Here is a 25,557-nt window from a genome sequence, read left to right on the forward strand (position 1 = left end):
GATATCGGACCAATATCGATATCGGATCGGTACACCCTTCACAGAGACTACTTCTTGATGCACTGGGGGCTTAACGGACTATATATACTTGACGGCTATACGCCGCTAACAAAATAAGATGGCGTGAGGTCCTCTTGGGGCCTTCATCTTTGGTACCTCGCGAGCGGTCATGATGGCATGCGCATATTCCAACACAGCCAGGGTGACGGTACGCTGTGACATTTTGTTAAGTTTCGCTTCCCCGTGAAGAGGACGAGCCGTTTCATGCTGGGTTGTGGGAATATGAGAATGAGAAGACAACGTCCTCGCCCGTCCTGGAGTACAGACACACAATTTGCGGTACTACAACAACAACAACAACAACAACATGGGACAGTGACACAGTTACTGACTTCACATTATACCGACACCATACTGCAGACGGGGGTGGGAACAAACATCTTTCTTTGTGCAGGGCTGAGATATGCTCGTCATGCCCCGCCATGGCTTGACGGACAACTGTCTCACTCTGAAAGCGAGTCACTCTGAAGCAGAACGTCCCGATATCACGTGTTTGTTTCCTAGTGACGTCACTGCTCCAGCTTAGTTCCTGTGGGCGTGGCCTGCTTCGGCTTTGTCCTCCTGCAGGAAGCTGCCCGACTTCCTGAGCAGGTAGCACGCTGATGGATAGCGTCCCCGACAGCGGGGGAGGGGTGTGGGCCACGCCGGGTGGGATGCTACTTTGACTTGTGCGGAGAATTCCGGTAACATGTACATGATTTGAAGCTTATTAATAATCCCCTTTCCAGACAAAAAAAGGGCTTTTCTCACGCAGGAAAGAGGCTTCCTGCTTACGCCACGCTCAGTCCTCGCTCCTTCCAGTCTAATCCCCCCCAGACCTGGCAGTCACATGACAGAGCAACTTCTGGCCTTGTCCTTCCGGAGGTCCGAGGCTACAGCCGCCAGGTCGGGTCTGCCGGGCATGTGTGAGATCCTCTTGGCGGCGCGGGAGGTCTTGCTGCGCTTGACGTTTTTGCTGCTCTTGTTGATGCAGGCCAGCGTGGCCACGTGGAAAATGTCCCGCACGCTGTTCTCCGATTGCTGAGCAGAGCACTCGATGTACGGCGCCGAGATCTGCTTGGCCATGTTGGAGCCCTGCGTGCCGAGCGAGGAGATCAAACAAGGTTAGGAGGTTATGGTTGCTGGATAGATTCCCAGCTTTTAAAGCAGCAGTACCTGATCATAGGACACGGGCGTCTGCCGATGGTTGGAGAGTTCCACTAGCGTGCCCAGGTCAGTGCGCAGGTCTGACTTGCAGCCCACCAACAGCATCTTAGTGTTAGGACAAAACTCCATTATCTCCCCTTTCCACTGTGGACAAAAGAAGAAAAAAGGTCTCAATTAGGGGCCAGTCCGCCACCGGTCAATATCGACAAAGTTTCATGAGAATGTATGTGATAATTCTTGTCGATTAATGCCTTTTAATACCGATCACAAATACCGACACTGTATTTATTTTCAGTCCCCCAGCTGACAAGCTAGCAACTAATTGTGTGTCTCAATACGCAGTGTGGAGCCGCTCCTTAAGTTTATAAAAAAGCACCTCCTTTGTGAAAAATAAACAGCATTACTAATGTATCATTATCAGGCCGGTGAGCACCCTTTGACAAAAAAACAGGAAAACTTATATTAACACAAATTACTGCCATGCAAACCCCAAAAGAACATTTTGAAAATAAACACTAAATTTCCTGCAATTGGGTGCATTTCTACACTATATAATGAATTTAGATTTATCTACAAACTTCTTCTGGCTGTCTTTTTGACACCGGCATGTCCCATGTAATGTAACAGTTTTTAGGAGATAATTTACCAGCATCATCATCATTTAAAAGTAATTAAAAAATTCTACAACATTCATGCAAAGAACTCAGAAAATGTTTCCCATTTGGCAACTCTATCCTGTAGCCACAGCCCCTCGGGTAATGTACTTCCGGTGTTGTGACGTCTCAAAAATATACCCTTTCGCTGGCTACTAATAAATACTAACAGTGTTCAGATTGTAATCATCCAAATATGATTAGCAGCAAAGTGGACAGCCGTCAACGTTGTGGCTCAGAGAGCGAACGGCGGCAACAAGTAAGCTAGCTAGATGGTTAGTTAACTAGCGAGCTTGTTGTGGTGCTCCTGATAGCCTCACCGTCCTGCAAGTCAGTGCGGTGTTTAGGCAAGAGAAACAGCAAGTACCTGCGGCTGAGGCGAGAGTTCAACAATTTGTTTAGATCATATTTTTTCTCATTTTTAGCTTTCATTTAAAAAAAACAAAAACAAAAAAAAACACGGAAGTGATATTTTGATGCGAAAATGAATGTTTAAAAATGCGGATTTCCGCGTTTTTGCGGACATTTCACATGCCTGCGTTATCAAGTATCATTATCACTGAAAGGTTGGGCTAAACATGTTACACACCGAAAGCAAGTCAAGAACAGGCATGCTAATAGCTTGCCTAGCCGCCAAGTTAGCTTAAAACGCCATGAAATAAGTGCTTATTAAAGTTTAAGTAGCATTGTTGCAGCCAGATGTACACAACATGTAAGGGCAAGGCGGATTGATACGTAAATTGATGGTGTCGATACCAAGGGTAGTATCAGTATATGATCAATACTAAAGTGATTAGATTGAGATTTTTATGTTTCTCAAAATCTTTTTTGTTTGTTTATGTTTACAACCAGAGAAAATCCGTCCTTGGACACAGTTCTTTTTTGAGGGCAAAAACCAAAGGATTTAAAAAATAAATAAAAACAGAGTAGATAGTTTTTTATTTTATTTAGTTATAGTGTACTATTGACTTTGTTTTGATCAAACAAATGTATGTAAAAAGAATACGAGACTAGTCTGAACATTGTGGTGATTATGTTATACTGTCAATACCACTCAGCGTGAATACATTGAAACATTTTACAGTTAAAACATGTGATCGGTATCTGAATCGACATAAAAACCCTGATTGGAACAACCCAAGTCTCAATGGTAAAAAAATAAAATAATGATGCAATAGTTTATGACAGTGGTGTTTAAAGTCTGGCCACGTCTTCAAAATTGGCCCGCGAGACATCACAAGGCATCAGGCCCGCAAGGTACAGTACAGGCCAAATATTTGGACACACCTTCTCCTCATTCAATGAGATTTCTTTATTTTCATGACTATTTACAATGTAGATTGTCACTGAAGGCATTAAAACTATGAATGAACACGTGGAGTTATGTACTTAAAAAAAAAAAAAGGTGAAATAACTGAAAATATTCTAGTTTCTTCAAAATAGCCACCTTTTGCTCCAATTACTTTTTCGCACACTTTTGGCATTCTCTCGATGAGCTTTAAGCACACCCAAGAAGTCAAAACCATTTCAGGTGACTACCTCTTGAAGCTCATCGAGAGAATGCCAAGAGTGTGCGAAAAATCAGAGCAAAGGTTAGCTAATTTGAAGAAACTAGAATGCAAAACATGTTTTCAGTTATTTCACCTTTTTGTCAAGTACATAACTCCACATGTTCATTCATAGTTGTGATGCCTTCGGTGACAATCTACAATAGTCATGAAAATAAAGAAAACACATTGAATGAGAAGGTGTGTCCAAACTTTTGTCCTGTACTGTACCTCCAGCATAATTTTGAACATCTGCCTGTTTATTTGCTTCGAATTTGCCACCTTTTTGTGGATAACACAAGTAAAGCAGAAATTGTACTTTAAAGCTGTGGTCCCCAACCACTGGTCCGTGGACCGATTAGTACCGGGCTGCACAAGAAATTAAAAAAAAATATATATATATATATATATATAAATATATATATATATTTTTTTTTTATTAAATCAACATAAAAAACACAATATATACATTATATATCAATATAGATTAATACAGTCTTCAGGGATACAGTCCGTAAGCACACATAATTGTATTTCTTTATGACAAAAAAAATAAATACAAAAAAATACCATAACCTTCGCCCCCCGCCCCGTGGGACAAATTTTCAAGCGTTGACCGGTCTGCAGCTACAAAAAGGTTGGGGACCACTGCTTTAAAGAATTCAAAGGAGAGCATTTATTTTTATGACCCAATCCACTACCTTTCCCACTCATGGCGAAAATAAACTGCAGAAAAAATGAAGCCAACACACATGGTCACACAACAACCTGATCACTGAACGTTGTGGATAGTACAAATGTTCACACACTATGCATAATTCAACATCACAACTATTTAAATCCACTACAATGCATTATGGGAACAATTCTAAACATTCTCTCCACACTTGTCCATGTTTGAAACATTTTAGCGGCTTGATATTTCTGATTAATTACAAACCTTAAGGGAGGTCATCACGGAAGTAAACAAGGTAGGAGTCAAACTTTTCACATACTCTTAATATCCATATCTTAATTTTATGATAGTTATGCGGCCCCCCAAGTCAAAACGCCCCTGGTGTATGACTTAGCTCCTGATTGGTTCTTCTTTGGAAAGGTTGGGGTCAGTTTTTGAGGTACAAAAAAGGTCAGAGCTGCAACTTCCTCCAACTAAATCAGCTTTGAACCCTGCAAAGGATACCAATAATTTCCTTCCTGACAACAATAGATGCTCTGTGTTGGATGGAAGTTCTCTCAGGGCTTTAAATCAGAGGCTAAAGGGCTTCAGGCCAAGGCGGGGGATCAAGTTCACCGACATCTAACGGGGAAGTGGGACTGCACAATGAGTCTATTACAACACACTGGTCATGTGACACGTAGTGTGTGGGGAAATGTGACATCAATTCCACATCATTTGAAGTGTCGCATCGACGCCAAAATCTCCCTCCCTAATTCCCATTAATAACGTCATTGAAGAAAAACACTACTAAAACGTCATGCTTAGCATTTTTCAGCAACCTGTTCCTGAGAAGTAGACATTGCACCAGTCAGATGACCAAGGTTTACCGACAGCAACATGTGGTAGTCTGCTTCAACATCCGCGCTCAGCAGACAAACCACAGCATCTTCACAGCTCAGTCGGGACACGTTACTTCCTTATTTTCAGCAACGTTACCCGGTGAAGTCACATGGCAACTTGACAAGACCCTTGAACCGGTTTAATGTAACACAGGCTTCTTGACTCGCCATCAAGACGTACAAAAGACACATTTGGAAGGGCTTAAAGACCAGATTGTTCAGAGTCAACTGACCTTCTTCAGAACGCTGTCGAGCGTTTCCGGGCGACTGATGTCAAAGCAGATGAGCACGGCGTCGGAGTCTGGATATGAAAGAGGCCTCACATTGTCATAGTAGGGCGATCCTAGAAAAAAGGGAAATAAAGACAGATTTCATACCACATGCTGATAAATCTATGTACTGTACATTTGGAAATTAAAGTTTTGATAAAAAATATAAGACTTTGTATGGATGCTGTGACTTCTAGGCCAATGTTGAAGATGCCAGTGTGAACACAAAGTGAAACACCAAAAATCATGGGTCATTTTTAAGGGTGCAAAATCATTAACGGGCCGATATAAGGAATTAGGATGTCATACCAATTACTCCGATATAGGGTTGTCCCGATACCAATATTTTGGTACCCGTACCAAAATGTATTGCAATTCTTTGATACTTTTCTAAATAAAAAGGAGCACAAAAAAGGCATTATTGGCTTTATTTTAACAAAAAAATCTTACGGTACATTAAACATATGTTTCTTATTGCAATCAAAGAACAACTTTGTCCTTAAATAAAATAGTGAACATACTAGACAACTTGTCTTTTAGTAGTAAGTAAGCAAACAAAGGCTCCCAATGACATATGCAGTAACATATTGACATATGCAGTTACATTGTGTCATTTCTCATTCTATTATTTTGTCAAAGTTATGGAGGGTCAAGCTGTAAAAATGGATTATTAATCTACTTATTCATTTACTGTTAATATCTGGTTATTTTCTGTTTAAACAAGTTCTATCTACACTTATGTTCAAATGTAATAATCACTTATTATTCTGTTTGATGCTTTACATTAGTTTTGGATGATAACACAAATTTAGGTATTGATCCGATACCAAGTAGTTACAGGGCCATACATTGGTCATAATGTATGTGTCCCGGGACTTATTTCCTGAGTTTATGAATATAATATGAATTTAAAAGAAAAAATATTTTGTGACGATAAAACATTGACGTAATTATAGTAGTATCGACTAGATATGCTCCTGTACTTGGTATCATTACAGTGGATGTCAGAAGTAGATCTACCCATGGCATTTGTTTACATTGTGACGCCAGTGAGCTATTGTATCCTCCTACGGTGTGTAGTGAAGCATGTTTTGCTATTTCTCGTCCTGCAGGAATGATACTTGTAAGAAACCTACTTTGTCGCCATGGAGGCGAGAATTAGTGATTTAGAAGCAGCTAAAACACTGCAGATTGCGGATGGACATGAGCTGCTAGATAACTAGCCATGTCTTATAGCACCTCTTCCTGAGGGCGTTTCAGTGTTATAGCTTCACCTTTATTGTTAGTTTTTAGACTAAAATGCGCCTGTTCTCCTTTTTCTGTCTACGCACTGTGTCTGTTTGTAAGTACTCTGTGCGCTGCCGAACATGGTCCTCTGCTCGTAAAACCAGCAATGTCATGACGTGACGACACGCTGTCATGCCCGCTTAAAAAAATATATGGCGAACTGGTACTTTTCAAACAGTATAGTACCGTTTTTGATTCATTTGTACCGCGATACTATACTAGTATCGGCATAGCATACAACCCTAATCCGATATTTTAAAAAAAAAATGCTCCAATCTGGCGAAATTACCCATACTGTGCCGTAGGTGGGTTATGGTGAGCATATGAAACGCTTCGCTTTCTCCTACTCAGGAGTTCGTAAACATCCCCTGAGCTCATTGTAAACAAACATGGCATTGATTGTGTGGGCGTTCTTCAGTTTCAGAGGATATGTTCAGCAAAAACTCTGCGAAGAAGGAATCACGCTCCAAAACCTCAACCCTGGTAAGCCATCTAAAATACCAGCGTCACGAAAATGTTTTGAAAACTTACGACAGCGCAACATTCCAAGAAAGCGAAATGATCAGTTATTACCACTGTTATGCTAAATGTGCTCGAAGAGTACTAATACACACCAAGTTTTATAAAAAAAAAAAAAAGCAAATACAATAAATAAATAGCCACACAATATACTTTCTTGGCAGAAGAAATATGGTTCTGGCTACTTAAGAGCCATATTATTATTTAAGTGTTTTAATTATGTTTATCTTCCGTTTTAATTTGTACAAGTTTTTGTGTTTTTTTTAATGATAAAGAAAAAAATGGGGTTGGTACACATCAAGTCTGGTTTATGTGAGGTCACGCAAATTCACTTCCTGTTGTCATTTTGCTTCGAACATCAAGCAATAAGTCTAATGTGCAAAAATGAATATCTTAGTTGCTCAGACAAAAAGACAGATTAACCGATGATCAAAATTATTGCTTTGTCAAACATCATAAATTATCCCATCAGTGGGGATTCCTTCCTTCCAGCAAGCTTCATTTGCAGCACACACACAGACATTTTGAAGAACAGGTGGCCAACTGATGCGAACACATTTTCCATATTCAGGTTCCCGTTGAAGCTATTTTCGGATCAGCCAAACATAGATTCAGTGTCATTGAGCAGCAGGAAATCAGACTCAGTATCATACAAGTTTACCAAGAAACCTGAAAATGTTCATTTATGGGAGGATTTCATTCTTCAGCTATGAATGCGTAAAGGAATGTAGTGTACTTCAAATTGCTACATGACGTAATGCATAGCAACGGGGAGTACAAAACAAATAATGCACATGCATAAAAAAGTGCCGACTATGAAAAGATTCTTCTTGGGGGGGAGAGAGGACAAAAAAACGCTGCAGAGAAACAGAACCTCAGAGCAAAGAAACGACTTTTCAAATTGAAGCCATATGTGAAGGAGACGCCCAATCTACGGGCCAGACATCATGGTCAGGAAGTGGTGGGGTGAGGGGGTGCGCAATGTCAAGGTGAGTCAAGATCACATGACAAGCAATGGCCGGCCGACCACACACACACACCTAGCTGCCAAAAAATCTGGGGAATTTTGTTTTGGGGGAACTGAAGGCTCCCCTGGGAGGTCCTTTTTCAAACATTGAACAGTCAGGAATGCGCACGCACACACATTTTGCTCTCTTAATCCAAACAGTTTTGGGGGAGGCGACACCGTTTAAACAATCCCCCCTTACTTCAATGCAAAATAAAACACTGACACCGACTGATGAACAAAACCCTGTGACCTTATTGACAGAGCAACAAAAGTCACCTCTGGGTGAGTGTGTGTGGAAACAAGACTGGGGGTTACCTCGCCTTTTGTTTGGGTGCAATATAAAATCAATCATTCACTTTTCTTGCAGCACACATTTACCGTAAAACATTGTCACAATACAACTGATGGAGAACGCCATATTCAAACTAAGCTAGGCGAATAGAATTGGCAAAAATGTTTAAATACGCTTAAGATTTACAGCAGAGGGGTACCTCAGTTTTCATGAGTAGTTCATGACAAAAAAGGTCAGACAAAAACTAGAAATTTGTTTGCTCGCACAATGTTTTGCCGTTCGATAACCGAGACAGTATAAAAAAAAAAAATGGATACATTTCTGTTGAAAACCGACTCGTACGAAAAACAGGCCAAACAAAAACTGTATCTTACAAAAACTGAGTACACCCCTCACGTTTCAGCAACCGTTTTTATTACAGTACATCTTCTCAAGGGACAATACAAGAGAAACTAAAGTTGGATATACTTTCAAGTAGTTAACGTACAATCTACTGAGCATTACTCAAGACAGTCATTGTCTAAAACGCTCGCGTTAAAGTGAAGATATAATTAGGGCTGGCCGATAAAACGATACCCATATATATTGCGATAGACACGTAATCGATATCAATAAAAGGATAAAACGTTCGATACTTTTTTCTTCGTAGACTGAAGAAATCGGATGTTGCAGAGCATTGTTTGCACGAACAAAGGCACTCGTTCTCTGGTAATCGCAGGTGTGTGAGTTACCGGTAAGTTAAGTTGAAGTTAAAGTACCGATGATTATCACACACACTAGGTGTGGTGAAATTTGTCCTCTGCATTTGACCCATCCCCTTGTTCACCACCTGGGAGGTGAGGGGAGCAGTGGGCAGCAGTGGCGCCGCGCCCGGGAATCATTTTTGGTGATTTAACCCCCAATTCCAACCCTTGATGCTGAGTGCCAAAAAGAGGAAAACTGACAAAAGAGATGAACATTTCTGTGGGCACAAAGTGCTGCCACGCAAGCCCCGAAAGAACATTTTGAAAATCTAGACTACATTTCCTGCAATTGGGTGCATATCTACACTACATTTGAAAACGTTGGCAACTCTATCATACAGCCACGCCCCCTCGGGTAATATACCTCTGGTGTTGTGACCTCTGTTTACAGCAGTCATGTCAAAAATATACCTTCTCGCTGGCAACTAATAAATGCTCTACAACTGCTTCAGAACTAACTGTTCAAATTGTGGTCATCCAAATACGATTAGCAGCAAAGTAGAAAGCCGTCAACGTTGTGGCTCGGAGAGTCAATGCAGGCTACAAGTAAGCTAACTATATGATGCCAACTACCTAGCTTGTTTTGGCACTCCTGATCGTCTCCCGGTCCTGCAATTCAGTGTGGCGTTTAGGCAAAGGGAACAGCGAATTTTGTTTGGATCTTATTTTTTGACATTGTAGTGGAATAACATTTACAACTACGGAACTTTTGTTGTTACAGTTCTGGTCGGACGCAATTTTAACGGGACAAATTTTCGGTGTTGTGTTGCGCGGAGAAGCCACGGATGTATAGATACTGCTCGATTGCTGACAAGAAAAAGTTGGCTTCGACTCCCATCATTACACGCAACAATATTTCATTTAAAAAAACGCAGAATTGATGTTTGGAACGCAGAAATTAATGTTTAAAAACAGATATTTGCATTTCCGTGGACATTTTAACATGCCTGTATTCAAGCAACGCAGGAAGTGATCACTGATCTGTAGGAGTTTTACCAATCCGGTAACAGTATCAACTATCAAGTTTGTTTGCGCCATCTTGTTGTCTCGAGGTTAATTCTTTGCACTGAGTGAGAAGAGAAACTAGAAATTAATGCTGCAGAGAGAGAAATCATTTGACAAAACCGGAAAATTCACCTCGACAGTATGGTAGTTTTTCAATTTAAAAAAAAAAAACAGTCCGTAGTTAGACCAATACGGTCTCATTGATGCAAAGCGCTCGTCCCCACCAAGATCGGTAACATCACACTACTTTAGTCAAACTCAACCTTTAAAGCACAGTCGTAACTTCCTGGCACTAAACCTGCAGAAAAAAGGTCTCAGGTTTCTCTATATTTCCATTTTCACACTTTGCAATATTTTGTTACACTTTAAGCATTTCTTACGTATTACTTATTTTGCACTTAATTTTTAAGAGGTTATTGTGCAAAAATAACCTGCCTTGATAGCTGAGGGGATTATAGTCAGAGGAAGGTTATATTTCAAATAAAAAGGTTTATATTGAATATATTCTTCTCCTGGTCCTTATTTTCAATAGTTCATAAAATATATCAATAATTATCTATACTAACCAGTATTAAACAGTTTTCGGCCGTATTGCCCAGCGCTAGATAGATTACACTGGTTACTAAAAAGTGAGGGCTGAGTACGATTGTGAGATACTGTGTGATGCAGGAGGAAGGGATAGGCTTCAGCCTTGAATGGATGGCAGCAAGAGGTTTAAGTAAGAAAAACATTTTTAAACTTAGTACACCATAAATGGTGGCTCAAAGGGATTTGCAGAGCTATAATATTTAAAGTAGAACTATATGCCCTGTGATGAATCCCTCTGTGGTCTATGGTGCAATCTTGGCAGCAGGTTATAGAAGTTGATGTGTGTGTTTATGGGATCTGTAATGTTTGCGGCACGTCATACTGTTGCACTCTGGTTGAAAGCCTGCATACCACAGTATCACTGTTTCCAAATGTTGATCCAGGAGGTCGATTCTATAAAAACATTTATACCAAGCACTTCACTTCAGATTGCTATACTATGGAACCCCAAACTCGGATTTGGCTTCTGTTTCCACCACAGACGGGGTGTGTAGGCTGTCAGCTACATCAAAGCAGCACAAAACAGTAACTTACCAATACGCAAATAAGCTTGTGTTCTTGGCATGTGGTAGTTTATCATAACTGTACAGCGGTAGGTTGTCTTACGAGTTTAATTGGTTCTGTGACGGACCTCGTAATTTAAAATACTCCTGTCAAATTAATGTTTCCCAAATATAATTATTCTCTTCTGAACCCCCCAAAAACAAAGCACAATTTTAACGCGTAACATGCTTTTAAATAAGTAAAAACTACTTCTAGATAAAGACTAACAAAAAGAATACATTGGAATGTACTACAAAGTGCAGTAGTTTTATGAAGTAATGTACAACATTTAACTTGGAGAGTGGCCTTTTACAGGAATTGATTTCACGACTTTAGCTGGCATTGTCAGTCTTTTATCGACAACTCCTGCGTGCTATGCTAATTAGTTATTTCTTTTATTCAATCAATATTATTCACTTCTTTCCAATGTTTCGAAAAACAAAGTTATGCCTTGCTAGCTATTGAGTGGGACACTGAATATTTTGGTCGGATCTTACGGTGTCGATTATGGCATTCGATACGCCAACTAGCTACGAACCCAAATTTTCTCGCAACCTTGGGCTACGTCTGGTCTTTTTATGTAATAGTTTAAATTTTAAAAAAAATATGTGATATCTAGTGTGAACGCAATCTGACCCGCAGGCAGACATGCTGCAGTGTTTACAGAAGTAAATCTAGTAGGTCTCAGTCGACCAAAATTATTGCATATAGAAGATTAGGAAGAAAGAGGGCTTTTAAGTGTGGTTGAGCAGTCGGAACATTAACCAGAGTTCCTAAAACAATATTTTCGTTTTCTGCTTATTTGTCGTCAACTTTTTTATTTTGCAACAGTCGAATTTGGAAAATAATGACTCTTATCACCATTTGCTTACATATTAGTCGGATGAACGCAACTCGATCGGTCAGATTGCAGTTGCATCGGATACATATCCGATTAATAGCCACATACAAAAGAGGCATAGGTCGGATTTGGAAAATTCGGAATTGTACTGTTCACATTGACATGGAAAAAAAATCTGACAAAGGTCACATATGGGGGGAAAAAAATAATTTAAAAAAAAATCGGAATTGACCTGCAGTGTGAACAAGGCCTACCTAAAACATAGCTAGCATAGGTGAGAGACAGCCCGTATCCCAACAAAAGAACTTGTGAGCCGGGGCACTCGTAAGCTAAAAAGGTACCAATGTATTTGTTTGCTATTGTCACATAAAAGTGAAGAACCTCTTAAATGATCAATCTTCACTAATCAACAAGTTGTCAAGGTACCACATACCACTTTAGATGTTATTTAGGTACCGATTACAAGTGAAACAGAACAGATTTGACATCTGCTGCTCGGTGGAAAAGGTGCTTGTGTGTCCCAAAATCCACAACCATTATGAAGCTGAGAGCCAATGCCGACATGGTCAATGTCATGCCAGAAACTACACAGAACAGAACGCATTCCTTTCACGTCTTGCTCTCCACATAATGTGTTTCAGATGCCCAGCCTAGTTATTTTCCAATGACTGTCCGCATGGGGATCGCTCAGGGAAGACATCTATAGGTGTTTAAGCGTCTAAGCAAAAGCCGCCGTCATTGTCCCTGCATGGCAATGAGGAATTAGGCAGGAATTTATTTCCAATCTTTCATGGCTGTCGTTTTCAATCACGACCGCCTCACATCGTTTGAAAGTTGTTTTTCTTTCCCCGCTCCATCCCTCAGTTGCTGGAACCAATCATCGCAAAAATAAGACCCTGTGACTGAAAGGGCCAGCTGCAGAGTTGGGTTGGCATTCTACAATACAACTGAATGTTACGAACAAAGCACTGAAACAAAAAACACACAACCTTGAAGCTGCAAGGATAAAATTATTCTGTTGGCCGTTACACCTAGAGGAAATGGAAAACATTTCTACATGATTTTTGGTGTGTGTATGTGGGGAATTTTTGTCTATTCATCAAGAGGTGCATTGCAAAACATTTTTACACCATAGCACTTGTTTTCTATGTGAACATGAAAATCCAATGAATAATTGATGTTACAAAGCTTACATGCACATCCTCTAAAACAACTAAAACCCTGTACTGTGTGTACAGTGTAACAGCCTACACACACGTGACTGTCATGTAGTTAGCTCTTGTCGTTCTCACAGGATCTCTAAATATGGAAGGGCCCTGCCTCTTTTCAAGCTCGTTTCCATCCTCAGCAACCATGATGACAATCACCCGCTTATATCACCTGACCTGATGTTTCACAGCTTCTTTGGAATAGACATATTGCACAACATCCTATTGGCAACAGAGATATTTCTGTGATCTAACACAGGCGGTCCTGAGGTAAGCCACAGCAGAGGTATGGAAAGACCTGCTGATTTACTGCATAGCTCACATACTTGTGTTTAAGGAGAAGGCTTGAGAATATAAACGTGTCCACGTTGACGTGCGTATGCATGGAGGTGTTAAACCACCTGTGGAAAGAGTGACGGGCATGTTCAGCAATCCAAGCCCTTGGAGTTGATATAGAATAGGAAATAAACCCTCATTCATCTCCGACATAATGGGTGCATGCAAGATGAAGAGCAGCATCAGCTGCTATTGTTAGCAATCACTGGTAATAACCATTTGACAAGACAAAGGGATACAGGGTTACCGCCAGATTGCCAATATAACTGTGGCGGTGGGGGCGTGGTCAATATGACATATTTGCATAAACTGCAATAATTTTCTTTTAAACAGGCTAAAAAAAAAAATATGTACATTTAAAAACTTAATTAGCAGTAAACAATCTTATATGGTTTTGCTCTATTTTTCAATTGTTAACGCAGTGGTCCCCAACCTTTTTGTAACTGCGGACCGGTCAACGCTTGAAAAAAAATGTTTTAAATATATTTTTATTTTATTTTATTGTCATAAAAAATAAAATATTGTGTGCTTATGGACTGTATCCCTGCAGACTGTATTGATCTATATTGATATATAATGTAGGAACCAGAAATAATAACAGAAAGAAACTATTTAAAGTGCACTACGCATAATAAACGCAACATTATTAATATTGCTACTTCGGATAATTTCAACAAACAATCCTCAAAACAGCCCACTACCTATAATATGGGCTTTTTAAACATAAGATCATTATCTTCCAAAACATTATTAGTTAATGAGGTCATTAGAGACAACAAACTTGAGGTCGTTGGTCTCGCCGAGACCTGGCTCAAACCAGAAGATTTTTTTGCGCTAAATGAGGCATCTCCTCCTAACTATACCAATGCACATGTTGCCCGTCCTCTTAAAAGGGGAGGGGGTGTCGCACTAATATACAATGAAAACTATAATTTTACACCTAACCTAAATAATAAATATAACTCGTTTGAGGTGCTCACTTTGAGGTTTGTCACACCGCTGCCTCTCCATCTGGCTGTTATCTACCGCCCCCCTGGGCCCTATTCGGACTTCATCAGTGAATTCTCAGAGTTTGTTGCTGATCTAGTGACGCACGCCGACAATATAATCATAATGGGGGGCTTTAATATCCATATGAATACCCCATCGGACCCTCCATGCGTGGCGCTCCAGACTATAATTGATAGCTGTGGTCTTACACAAATAATAAATGAACCCACGCATCGCAACGGTAATACGATAGATCTAGTGCTTGTCAGGGGTGTCACCACCTCTAAAGTTACGATACTCCCGTACACTAAAGTAATGTCCGATCATTACCTTATAAAATTCGAAGTTCTGACTCATTGTCAACAAACTAATAATAATAATAATAATAATAACTACTATAGCAGCCGCAATATTAATGCTGCCACAACGACAACTCTTACTGACCTACTGCCTTCGGTAATGGCACCATTCCCAAATTATGTGGGCTCTATTGATAACCTCACTAACAACTTTAACGACGCCCTGCGCGACACCATTGATAGTGTAGCACCGCTAAAGCTAAAAAGGGCCCCTAAAAGGCGTACCCCATGGTTTACAGAAGAAACTAAAGCCCAGAAATTATCATGTAGAAAGCTGGAACGCAAATGGCGTGCGACTAAACTTGAGGTTTTCCATCAAGCATGGTGTGATAGTTTAATAACTTATAAACGCATGCTTACCTCAGCTAAAGCTAATTACTCAAATCTCATCCACCTCAACAAAAATGATCCTAAATTTTTTTTTAGTACAGTAGCATCGCTAACCCAACAAGGGAGTCCTCCCAGTAGCTCCACCCACTCAGCAGATGACTATGAATTTCTTTAATAAGAAAATTTAAGTCATTAGAAAAGAGATTAAAGACAATGCATCTCAGCTACAACTGGGTTCTATTAACACAGATATGACTGTATATACGACGGACACTGCCCTCCAAAATAGTTTCTCTCTCTTTGATGAAATAACATTGGAGGAATTGTTAAAATGTGTAAATGGGACAAAACAAACAACATGTTTACTTGACCCAATTCCTGGGAAACTTATCAAGGAGCTTTTTGTATTATTAGGTCCATCAGTGTTAAATATTATAAACGTATCACTTTCCTCTGGCACTGTTCCCCTAGCATTCAAAAAAGCGGTTATTCATCCTCTACTCAAAAGACCTAACCTCGATCCTGACCTCATGGTAAACTACCGGCCGGTGTCCCACCTTCCGTTTATCTCGAAAATCCTCGAAAAAGTTGTCGCACAGCAGCTAAATGAACACTTAGCGTCTAACAATCTCTGTGAACCTTTTCAATCCGGTTTCAGGGCAAATCACTCTACGGAGACAGCCCTCGCAAAAATGACTAATGATCTATTGCTAACGATGGATTCTGATGCTTCATCTATGTTGCTGCTGCTTCTTCATCTTAGCGCCGCTTTCGATACTGTTGATCATAATATTTTATTACAGCGTATCAAAACGCGTATTGGGATGTCAGACTTAGCCTTGTCTTGGTTTAACTCTTATCTTACTGACAGGATGCAGTGTGTCTCCCACAACAATGTGACCTCGGACTATGTTAAGGTAACGTGCAGAGTTCCCCAGGGTTCGGTTCTTGGCCCTGCACTCTTTAGTATTTACATGCTGCCGCTAGGTGACATCATACGCAAATACGGTGTTAGCTTTCACTGTTATGCTGATGACACCCAACTCTACATGCACCTAAAGCTGACCAACACGCCGGATTGTAGTCAGCTGGAGGCGTGTCTTAATGAAATTAAACAATGGATGTCCGCTAACTTTTTGCAACTCAACGCTAAGAAAACGGAAATGCTGATTATCGGTCCTGCTCAACACCGACATCTATTTAATAATACCACCCTAACATTTGACAACCAAACAATTAAACAAGGCGACTCTGTAAAGAATCTGGGTATTATCTTCGACCCAACTCTCTCGTTTGAGTCACACATTAAGAGTGTTACTAAAACGGCCTTCTTTCATCTCTGTAATATCGCTAAAATTCGTTCCATTTTGTCCACAAGCGATGCTGAGATCATTATCCATGCGTTTGTTACATCTCGTCTCGATTACTGTAACGTTTTATTTTCGGGCCTCCCTATGTCGAACATTAAAAGATTACAGATGGTACAAAATGCGGCTGCTAGACTTTTGACAAAAACAAGAAAGTTTGATCATATTACGCCTATACTGGCTCACTTGCACTGGCTTCCTGTGCACCTAAGATGCGACTTTAAGGTTTTACTACTTACGTATAAAATACTACACGGTCAAGCTTCTGCCTATCTTGCCAATTGTATTGTACCATATGTCCCGGCAAGAAATCTGCGTTCAAAGAACTCCGGCTTATTAGTGATTCCCAGAGCCCAAAAAAAGTCTGCGGGCTATAGAGCGTTTTCTAGTCAGGCTCCAATACTATGGAATGCCCTCCCGGTAAAAGTTAGAGATGCTACCTCAGTAGAAGCATTTAAGTCTCATCTTAAAACTCATTTGTATACTCTAGCCTTTAAATAGACTCCCTTTTTAGACCAGTTGATCTGCAGTTTCTTTTCTTTTCTTTTCTACTCTGCTCCCAACCCGGGGTGGACTGCTAGCCTGTCCATCGGATGGGGACATCTCTACGCTGCTGACCCGTCTCCGCTCGGGATGGTTCCTGCTGGCCCCACTATGGACTGGACTTTCACAATATTATGTCAGACCCACTCGACATCCATTGCTTTCGGTCTCCCCTAGAGGGGGGGGGGGGGTTACCCACATATGCGGTCCTCTCCAAAGTTTCTCATAGTCATTCACATTGACGTCCCACTGGGGTGAGTTTTCCTTGCCCGTATGTGGGCTCTGTACCGAGGATGTCGTTGTGGCTTGTACAGCCCTTTGAGACACTTGTGATTTAGGGCTATATTAATAAACATTGATTGATTGATTGATTGATTGATTGAAAGAAACAACCCTTTTGTGCGAATGAGTGTGAATGAGTGTGAATGGGGGAGGGAGGTTTTTTGGGTTGGTGCACTAATTGTAAGTGTATCATATGTTTATGTTGATTTAATAAAAAAATAAATAAAAATACTTTTTTTTGTTTTTTGGTTTAATTCTTGTGCGGCCCGGTAGCGATCGATCCACGGACCGGTACCGGGCCACGGCCCGGTGGTTGGGGACCACTGGTTTGTTGTACATTGTACTTTGAGACATTCTTAGAGTTTTAATCCTTTTCGTGACATTTTCCTTATTTAAAAACGATTAGCAACAAATCTGGCATCTTTTTCTGGCGTTATTGAAGACCGTACTCGTGTTTGGAGACTCTTTACTTTTATCGCACTTGTCACAGCGAGCCGGACGTCCCAGTTGCTTCAGTTGCTGCTCCAACTGAATTTTCTCTCCTTAAAAGAGCCCTACTATCCTTTTAAAATGTGCACATTTTGTTGATCGCTGTCCACGGGTTTACATCAGGTATATTAAAATACGTCGACATCGCAGACATGCTGCCCCTGACCAAGACAATCCCGTGCGTATTGCTTACAATCCTTACATCAGTTTCGGTTGTGCCGTTTCAGTGGCAAAAGTCTTTTTTCGGTGGCCAAATTTTCAATGCATCACTAGTCAATGTGCAAATAACAGGCTACATAGATTCATTCATAACGTAACAACCTGCTGGTATTAATGTTATTGATGTTCAGAGTGCCCATGGCTGAAAGGGGATTTGGCAGAGAATGAGGACATGTTTGTCAGAATGAAGCACATATACAGACGTGTGTGCACGTAGGAAATACGTGTTGGAATTGGGCTGGTTAGCATAAAATTGGCAACAAAAGAGCATCAGACTTTGTGTGACTTCATTGGGACGCTACATACACTTAACTTTTCTTTGTTTTTACATAAAAACCTGAATTTTTAAGTTGTGGAGACTTATTTTGCAGTGTTGGGCCACCAAGATCAATAACATACTAGGAAATACTAAATGCTAAGAATATTTTAAACCTTTCAAACTGATCAGAGCAAACTTGTGTCTGGAGTGGGTGCCCCTTTTCTCGTACTCTTTCGTAAAGTCTTTAAATCTTTCGCCCTTTTTGATTACCTATTGAGGAACTTTTATGTTTATCGCAGTTTCAACAATTCCAACAGACTAAAACAACGCAAACATAGGGCTTTTTTCTTAGAGAAAGGCAAAATGCCGCCCAGAACACTATGACAGATGCTCGCTGGCCCACCACTTGGAGCCTGGCACAGTTAATGAGCCCAACGTGACGTCAGGTGAACACAACCTATACTTTATGCCTGTTCTTGTATGAGTTGTACTGAAAACAAATTGTTGTACTTTTTAGGTGCAATGACAAAGTTGCATTCCGTTCTCTTTATCAAAAACTGTCTTCATTTTGTGTACTCAGGGTTGTCCCGCCAGTCAGCTTAGGTATCTGATTCAATTTCCCAGTTGAAATAAAGTAGGTCTTTAGTGAACCACACCACTACTATTTCACCCCGCTGAGGATCCCAATGTGCTGGGTACAATTCAATTCTTTGTCCAGGAACGCTGTTGAAACCTTTAGCCGGAGGAATTCCAGTCATGCAGCTCCAATTTGCTGAGCCCCGAAACGTGATCCAATGCAACAATGGCTGCTGAGACGGGAAGGGAGCACGTTCCCGGAAATACTTGATACTTTGTGGGAGGCTGGTCCTACTTTGACCAGGGCTTAGACCGCAGGTGTTCAAACTAAAATAAATAAGAGCCCACTACAATGAAGTCCTGACACGGCGGGAAGGACAAATGGGAAGCAATACACCTACCTTAATGACTCCATCCCACCCTCCCTTGCTTGCTTATTAGGTTGCTCATTAAGGCACAACAAAGACCCCCTACCATATGTATGTGTGTTTAGGTGTTCTCTAGTGGGGGTGGGGGCTTATAGTACATTTGACTTCATTTATGTGTCCTGCTTTTTTATCTTGGTGTCTGCTGGTCTTTGAGTGCACGCTGGGGTTTCTCCCCCCCCCCCTCACACACACATCACACCAAGCACATAATGGATCAATTGGGTGGACCTCAGCTCTACCCGTAAGTGTGTGTGGGCTTTACATTGAGGTGGGGTCTCACAACGTGTGATCTAATAGGGAAAAGCACACACATTCAAAGACAAACATTGTTCTTTGAAACTGGAGAAAAATAAATAAAATTAAAAGACTGCCGGCAGTGGGCCAACAAGGTGCAGTAAAACACTTCTCGCCATGACTGGCTTTCCTTTCGTCTTTCACAAGTCACACAAACAGTGGGTGTGAAGGAATTTCAAATGTGAGCAATATTTTGGCAGATGTTTCTTCTTCCATTTCCCTCAAGGAAATATGTCCTACCTACGCAGCTTCAAGAGGGACTCGCCTGCGATTGTAGTCTCGTCTCTTCAAAAAGGGCGAGATGAATATTCTGAGGTCTAAAAGAAAAAAATAAGTTTCTCTTGTACTTGAATCTTGTGTCACCATGCAGAATTCAAACTGTAAATCCCTCCTCTTCGCACCTCACTGAAAGTCCTTCCCAGTCTTCTCTCTGGAAGTGCGCAAAATCGTGCACGAGAGCTGTATGTGCACACGCATAGGTTGTTGACGGTCTGAAGTTGCATCAAAAGATCCCCTAGTTAGTATTTTGTTGCATAGTATCGGTAACACGTCGCCACGCAAAAAGATTCACACAAAATATAGGTACATGGAACATTAGATTACCTGCCGAGAAGGAAAACATACACTTGCGCGTCAAAAGTTAGTCCAAGACTGGCCCGTAATGTCCTCCATCTTGAATACGCCAGACCAACATTTATTTGAGTTTTGGCCCTTCTTTGTTTTGTTTTTTTTAAACGTATAGCATCTTTTCTTCCTACGATTTCTTCTTTTTGTTTTTTTTAGCAGTACATGCTGCCACAGCAAGCGCAGGTATTGCGATCTTTCCAGGTGGATGTTCAGCTGCCATGCTTTACTGCAAACAAGTTCGCACCAACAACTCTCTATTTATCGCATCAGCCAATGAGGAGGCTTCTTCGTGGGCTCTGCTTACCCCTCCTTTCTCCAAACCCTGTGATTGGATCTGGAGGGGTTGACCGCCAGGAAGAAAAATCATTTTGTCTTCCGGGGTTTTATTTACTAAAATACTTAATTACAAAAAGGTACAGACAGCACGCAGATATAAGATGTTTTTCAGTGTTACGATATACTGTGTTATGTTAATATGATTGTTTTTTTAAGAATATAACTTAGGCACCCCAGCTTTAAATACCACTAAGGAATTCCTCACCTTAGACAAGCAACAGCTGGCTGCCGGCTTGGCCCACAAACATTCATACTTCCAGATCACCCTCCTTCCCCCATGACATATGCTGCACTCACGCCTGACGGACTGATTGCTGTGCTATTCTCTTTTCCGGCATTGATGGATGAGAGTGGGGTTGTTTACACACTAACACACACAGGATGCTGCAGCTGATTTGGACAAAAGAGTGCAAAGTCCAGCAAACGGGAGATAAAATAAATGTTGCGTGCTGCTTTTTCAAAAGGCCCATTTCCAAAGCGTGTGATCCAAAGGTACACTTTTCACGTGCATTGAAAGTTCACATTTAAAAAGAAAAACACCCACGTTTCCATAATTAGATCCAATGGTTTTAGTCTGCATGTTGGGACAAGTCACCCCAACCTATTCATAGTGGTACAGTGACCGGCCCTCTGAGGTCATGCTGTACATTTAGGACTTTGACCACAATATGATTTAAGAACCAGCTGTATGGAAAGATGTTTCAATGGTTAACTTCTTTTTACGCTTTTAATAGTCAAATTTGTGTTAGCAGCCCCAACGGTCACCCCACAAAAGAAAGGTAGTGTTATAAACCTTGTCCATAGAGACCACTTATTATGTAGTACTGATTTTTTTTTTTTACTTCGTACAGTGGCCACTAATATCAAAATGTGCTGCAATGATGCATGCTGTCAATTGATAGGATATTTGTTTACTCTTTGGAGGATATCAAAATGTGCTGCAATGATGCATGCTGTCAATTGATAGGATATTTGTTTACTCTTTGGAGGATATCAAAATGTGCTGCAATGATGCATGCGGTCAATTGATAGGATATTTGTTTACTCTTTGGAGGATATCAAAATGTGCTACAATGATGCATGCTGTCAATTGATAGGATATTTGTTTACTCTTTGGAGGATATCAAAATGTGCTGCAATGATGCATGCGGTCAATTGATAGGATATTTGTTTACTCTTTGGAGGATATCAAAATGTGCTACAATGATGCATGCTGTCAATTGATAGGATATTTGTTTACTCTTTGGAGGATATCAAAATGGGGCGGCATGGCGTAGTGGGTAGAGCGCCCGTGTCAGAAACCTGAGGGTTGCAGGTTCGCTCCCCGCCTCTTACCATGCCGTTGTGTCCTTGGGCAGGACACTTCACCCTTGCCCCCGGTACCACTCACACCGGTGAATGAATGATAGGTGGTGGTCGGAGGGGCCGTAGGCGCAAATTGGCTGCCACGCTTCCGTCAGTCTACCCCAGGGCAGCTGTGGCTACGAAAGTAGCTTACCACCACCAGGTGTGAATGAATGATGGGTTTTTAACATGTAAAGCGACTTTGGGTACTTAGAAAAGCGCTATATAAATCCCAGGTATTATTATTATTATTAAAATGTGCTGCAATGATGCATGCTGTCAATTGATAGGATACTCGTTTACTCTTTGGAGGAAAAATTTGCTATAATGTGAATGGCTTTCTCTTCATCTATTTATTCCGTATTATTTTGGTTTAAAAATGTAATAAACCGTAACAACTAAGGATGCTCACTTGTGGTCAAAGTAAACCTACTATGGATGTTCGCAGTGCCATACGTACTTTTCTTACGTCAGCATAGTGTAACTTCAACATAGCACTCTACCTCATTTGTTCTTTGACTTTCAACAAATCAAAGTTAACCCAGGCCCCTTCCTGCTCTGTCACTGATAAGATAAAAGCAAAAATCCCCCTGTGGTCTTGCAAAGCAGACATACTGGGTTTGATCCCTGGAAAGAGTGGAGGCAGGATCCTAAGTTTGCAAATTTATGTTATCCATTTGTAATTGTGTACAAAAAAAAAATAGTTTTTCAACATTTTCTTTCGACATGAAATTGTTTAGTGTAAAACATTACCTTCAAGGTCAACAGGACTTAATCATTTTTTGAAGGATTTTGACAGATGTTAAAACATTTTGGATTAATATTTTTTTAGCAGGAATTTCTCATATCTGTCCTAAAATCTTAATGATAATGTTATGAGCCTCCTCAGTGGCCTTGTGGTTAGAGTGTCCGCCCTGAGATCGGTAGGTCGTGAGCTCAAACCCCAGCCGAGTCATACCGAAGACTATAAACATGGGACCCACCTCCCTGCTTGGCACTCAGCATAAGGGTTGGAATTGGGGGTTAAATCACCAAAATGATTCCTGAGCGTGGCCACCGCTGCTGCTCACTGCTCCCCTCACCTCCCAGGGGGTGGAACAAGGGGATGGGTCAAATGAAGAGGGTCATTTCACCACACCTAGAGAATGTGTCTGACTATCAGTGGTACTTTTTTTTTACCTTTAAAATTAAACATGTTAATTTTTATGAATTTGACCGTTTTGAACAGATAATGTCACAGATTTAAAATAGTAAAAAACAAACAAATTGAATGCAAATGTGTACAAATTGAAAACTTTGACATTTAATTAAAATACATTCAAATAGTTAAAATACAAGTAAAACATTACATTTTAGGTGTGTATTTAGGGCTGAAGATTGTGAGATCGGAGCAAAAAAAATAGAAATTTTGAAAAATGAAATTGCTTTTTTTTTTTTTTTTACTTGAATAAAGTCAAGTAAAATTTTGTAATTTATGACCAAACCTACAGCAATAATTTACAGAAAGGACAAAAAATGTCAGCCTTTAATTAATTAGTTAACTGGATAAAATTAAAGTTTGAGTGAAATGGCAAAAAAAAAAAAAAATGTTTCACACACAAATTATTGTGGAGATGGGGGGTTGGGATATGGTTGTGGGTGAGGGATCCAAGTAAGATTCTGCTTAGGGCCCAAATTTTGCCATGGCACATTCTAACTTAGTTTGGCCCTTGGGGGGTGGGGGGTGGGTGGGGGGGATAGTTTGGGCACTCCAGCTGTTGATAAATAATGGTAAAGAAAATGCTTGGCATCTTTTTTTTGTATTTTATTTTTTTTTAACAGATTTCAACCGAAACTTGATACCAATGCAATAACATGGAGCAGAAACATGGTCCTAAATGGCGTCCTTACCTGAGGTGTCCCACAGGCTGAGTTCAATCCTCTGAGTGTCGATTTCAAAACTGGCAGTGTAGTTTTCAAATACAGTAGGAACGTACGTCTGCCAGGAAGAAAACATGTTGAAACGAGAATGACAATTGGGAACGCCTTGCAAGCTTTTCATCGCTGAATAGAAGAGAAAACCGTCACCGTGGAGCTCACCTCAGGGAAACAGTCCTTGGCGAAGACGTGAAGCAGCGCCGTCTTCCCGCACTGGCTGTCTCCCACCACAACTATCTTGCACTTCACACTCGGACTGGGATCCATGGCGGATTTCACGGAAAGTTTCTGACACGAGCGTCTTTCCTTCATTGAATCCCGCCGTCCGGGTACGAATATGAAAGAGTCCGACCGTACAGCGTGTTGATACTTGACGATGACGACGCCCCTTTGATAGCCGCGACTGGAAGCCTGTGCCTGCCCTAACTGCGCCGGTCGAAGTGATTCCTGGCCTCTTTTATAGGGCGGCAGGGTCCAATCAGATTCGGCTCTCCTTCTGCCTCGGCCCCTTCTGACCAGCACACTACAGTTATAGTGCCCCTGTTCGGTTGGTGCAGGTATAGCAAACACATTTATTTATTAATTATTTCATAGTTCATTATTAAATGCTGAAACAATTAATTAAATAGATAATATTTTACACAAAATTAATGAATGTCACATTTAATAACACATTAATTTATTTAATGACCTGACCCACCATCAGACTTTTTATGACTAGTTATGACTGTTAAGGGGCGATCTTGAAGTGCTAACATTAGCATGCTAAACGTTTTTTAAATGTATTTATGTAACCGAGGGCTTATATATGTCTCCTATACTGTATAAAACTACAAAATAAACATGGAGGCTCCAGTTTTACACGAGGACCACTTTATTTCGTTTGCTTCCAAAACTAAGTTCCACCACAACATGTCACACCGCTTCTGCTCTTAGCGCCTTCAGAATAAGAGCTCAAGGCATATACTGTATGACAGTTTATAACAGGAACTTAAAGGCCTACTGAAACCCACTACTACCGACCACGCAGTCTGATAGTTTATATATCAATGATGAAATCTTAACATTGCAACACATGCCAATACGGCCGGGTTAACTTATAAAGTGCAATTTTACATTTCCCGGGAAATATCCGGCTGAAAACGTCTCGGTATGAGGACGTTTGCGCCTGACGTCACGGATTGTAGCAGACATTTTGGAACAGCACGGTGGCCAGCTTAAATCGTCTGTTTTCATCGCAAAATTCCACAGTATTCTGGACATCTGTGTTGGTGAATCTTTTGCAATTTGCTTAATGAACAATGAAGACAGCAAAGAAGAAAGCTGTAGGTGGGATCGGTGTATTAGCGGCTGGCTACAGCAACACAACGCCGTCCGCCGCCGCGCCGCTGTCCTCACCGGTGTCTGGGTTGACTTCCTCCATCTCCGGGGCCGCCGACCACACGGATGATCGTGGTGAAGTCCTCCGCAGGTGAGCACGGGTGGTGATGAGCAGATGAGGGCTGGCGTAGGTGGAGAGCTAATGTTTTCAACATAGCTCTGTCGAGGTCCCGTAGCTAAGTTAGCTTCAATGGCGTCGTTAGCAACAACATTG

At 40.9% G+C, this 25,557-nt stretch overlaps 1 protein-coding gene across 1 annotated transcript; it reads right to left on the reverse strand.

Annotated features, from left to right (window-relative positions):
- LOC133657479 (rho-related GTP-binding protein RhoE) lies at positions 1-24,396 on the reverse strand. Its single transcript, XM_062058846.1, has 5 exons — positions 24,126-24,396; positions 23,937-24,024; positions 5,197-5,306; positions 1,216-1,350; positions 1-1,134 (listed from the first exon to the last, which is right to left on the reverse strand). Exons 1-5 carry the CDS (start codon positions 24,273-24,275, stop codon positions 886-888), a joined length of 732 nt encoding a protein of 243 aa, XP_061914830.1. The 5' UTR covers positions 24,276-24,396; the 3' UTR covers positions 1-885.
- Between the last annotated feature and the right edge of the window lie 1,161 nt (positions 24,397-25,557).

The sequence above is a fragment of the Entelurus aequoreus genome, linkage group LG01 (assembly GCF_033978785.1).
Source record: "Entelurus aequoreus isolate RoL-2023_Sb linkage group LG01, RoL_Eaeq_v1.1, whole genome shotgun sequence".
In the NCBI taxonomy this organism is placed as follows: domain Eukaryota; kingdom Metazoa; phylum Chordata; class Actinopteri; order Syngnathiformes; family Syngnathidae; genus Entelurus; species Entelurus aequoreus.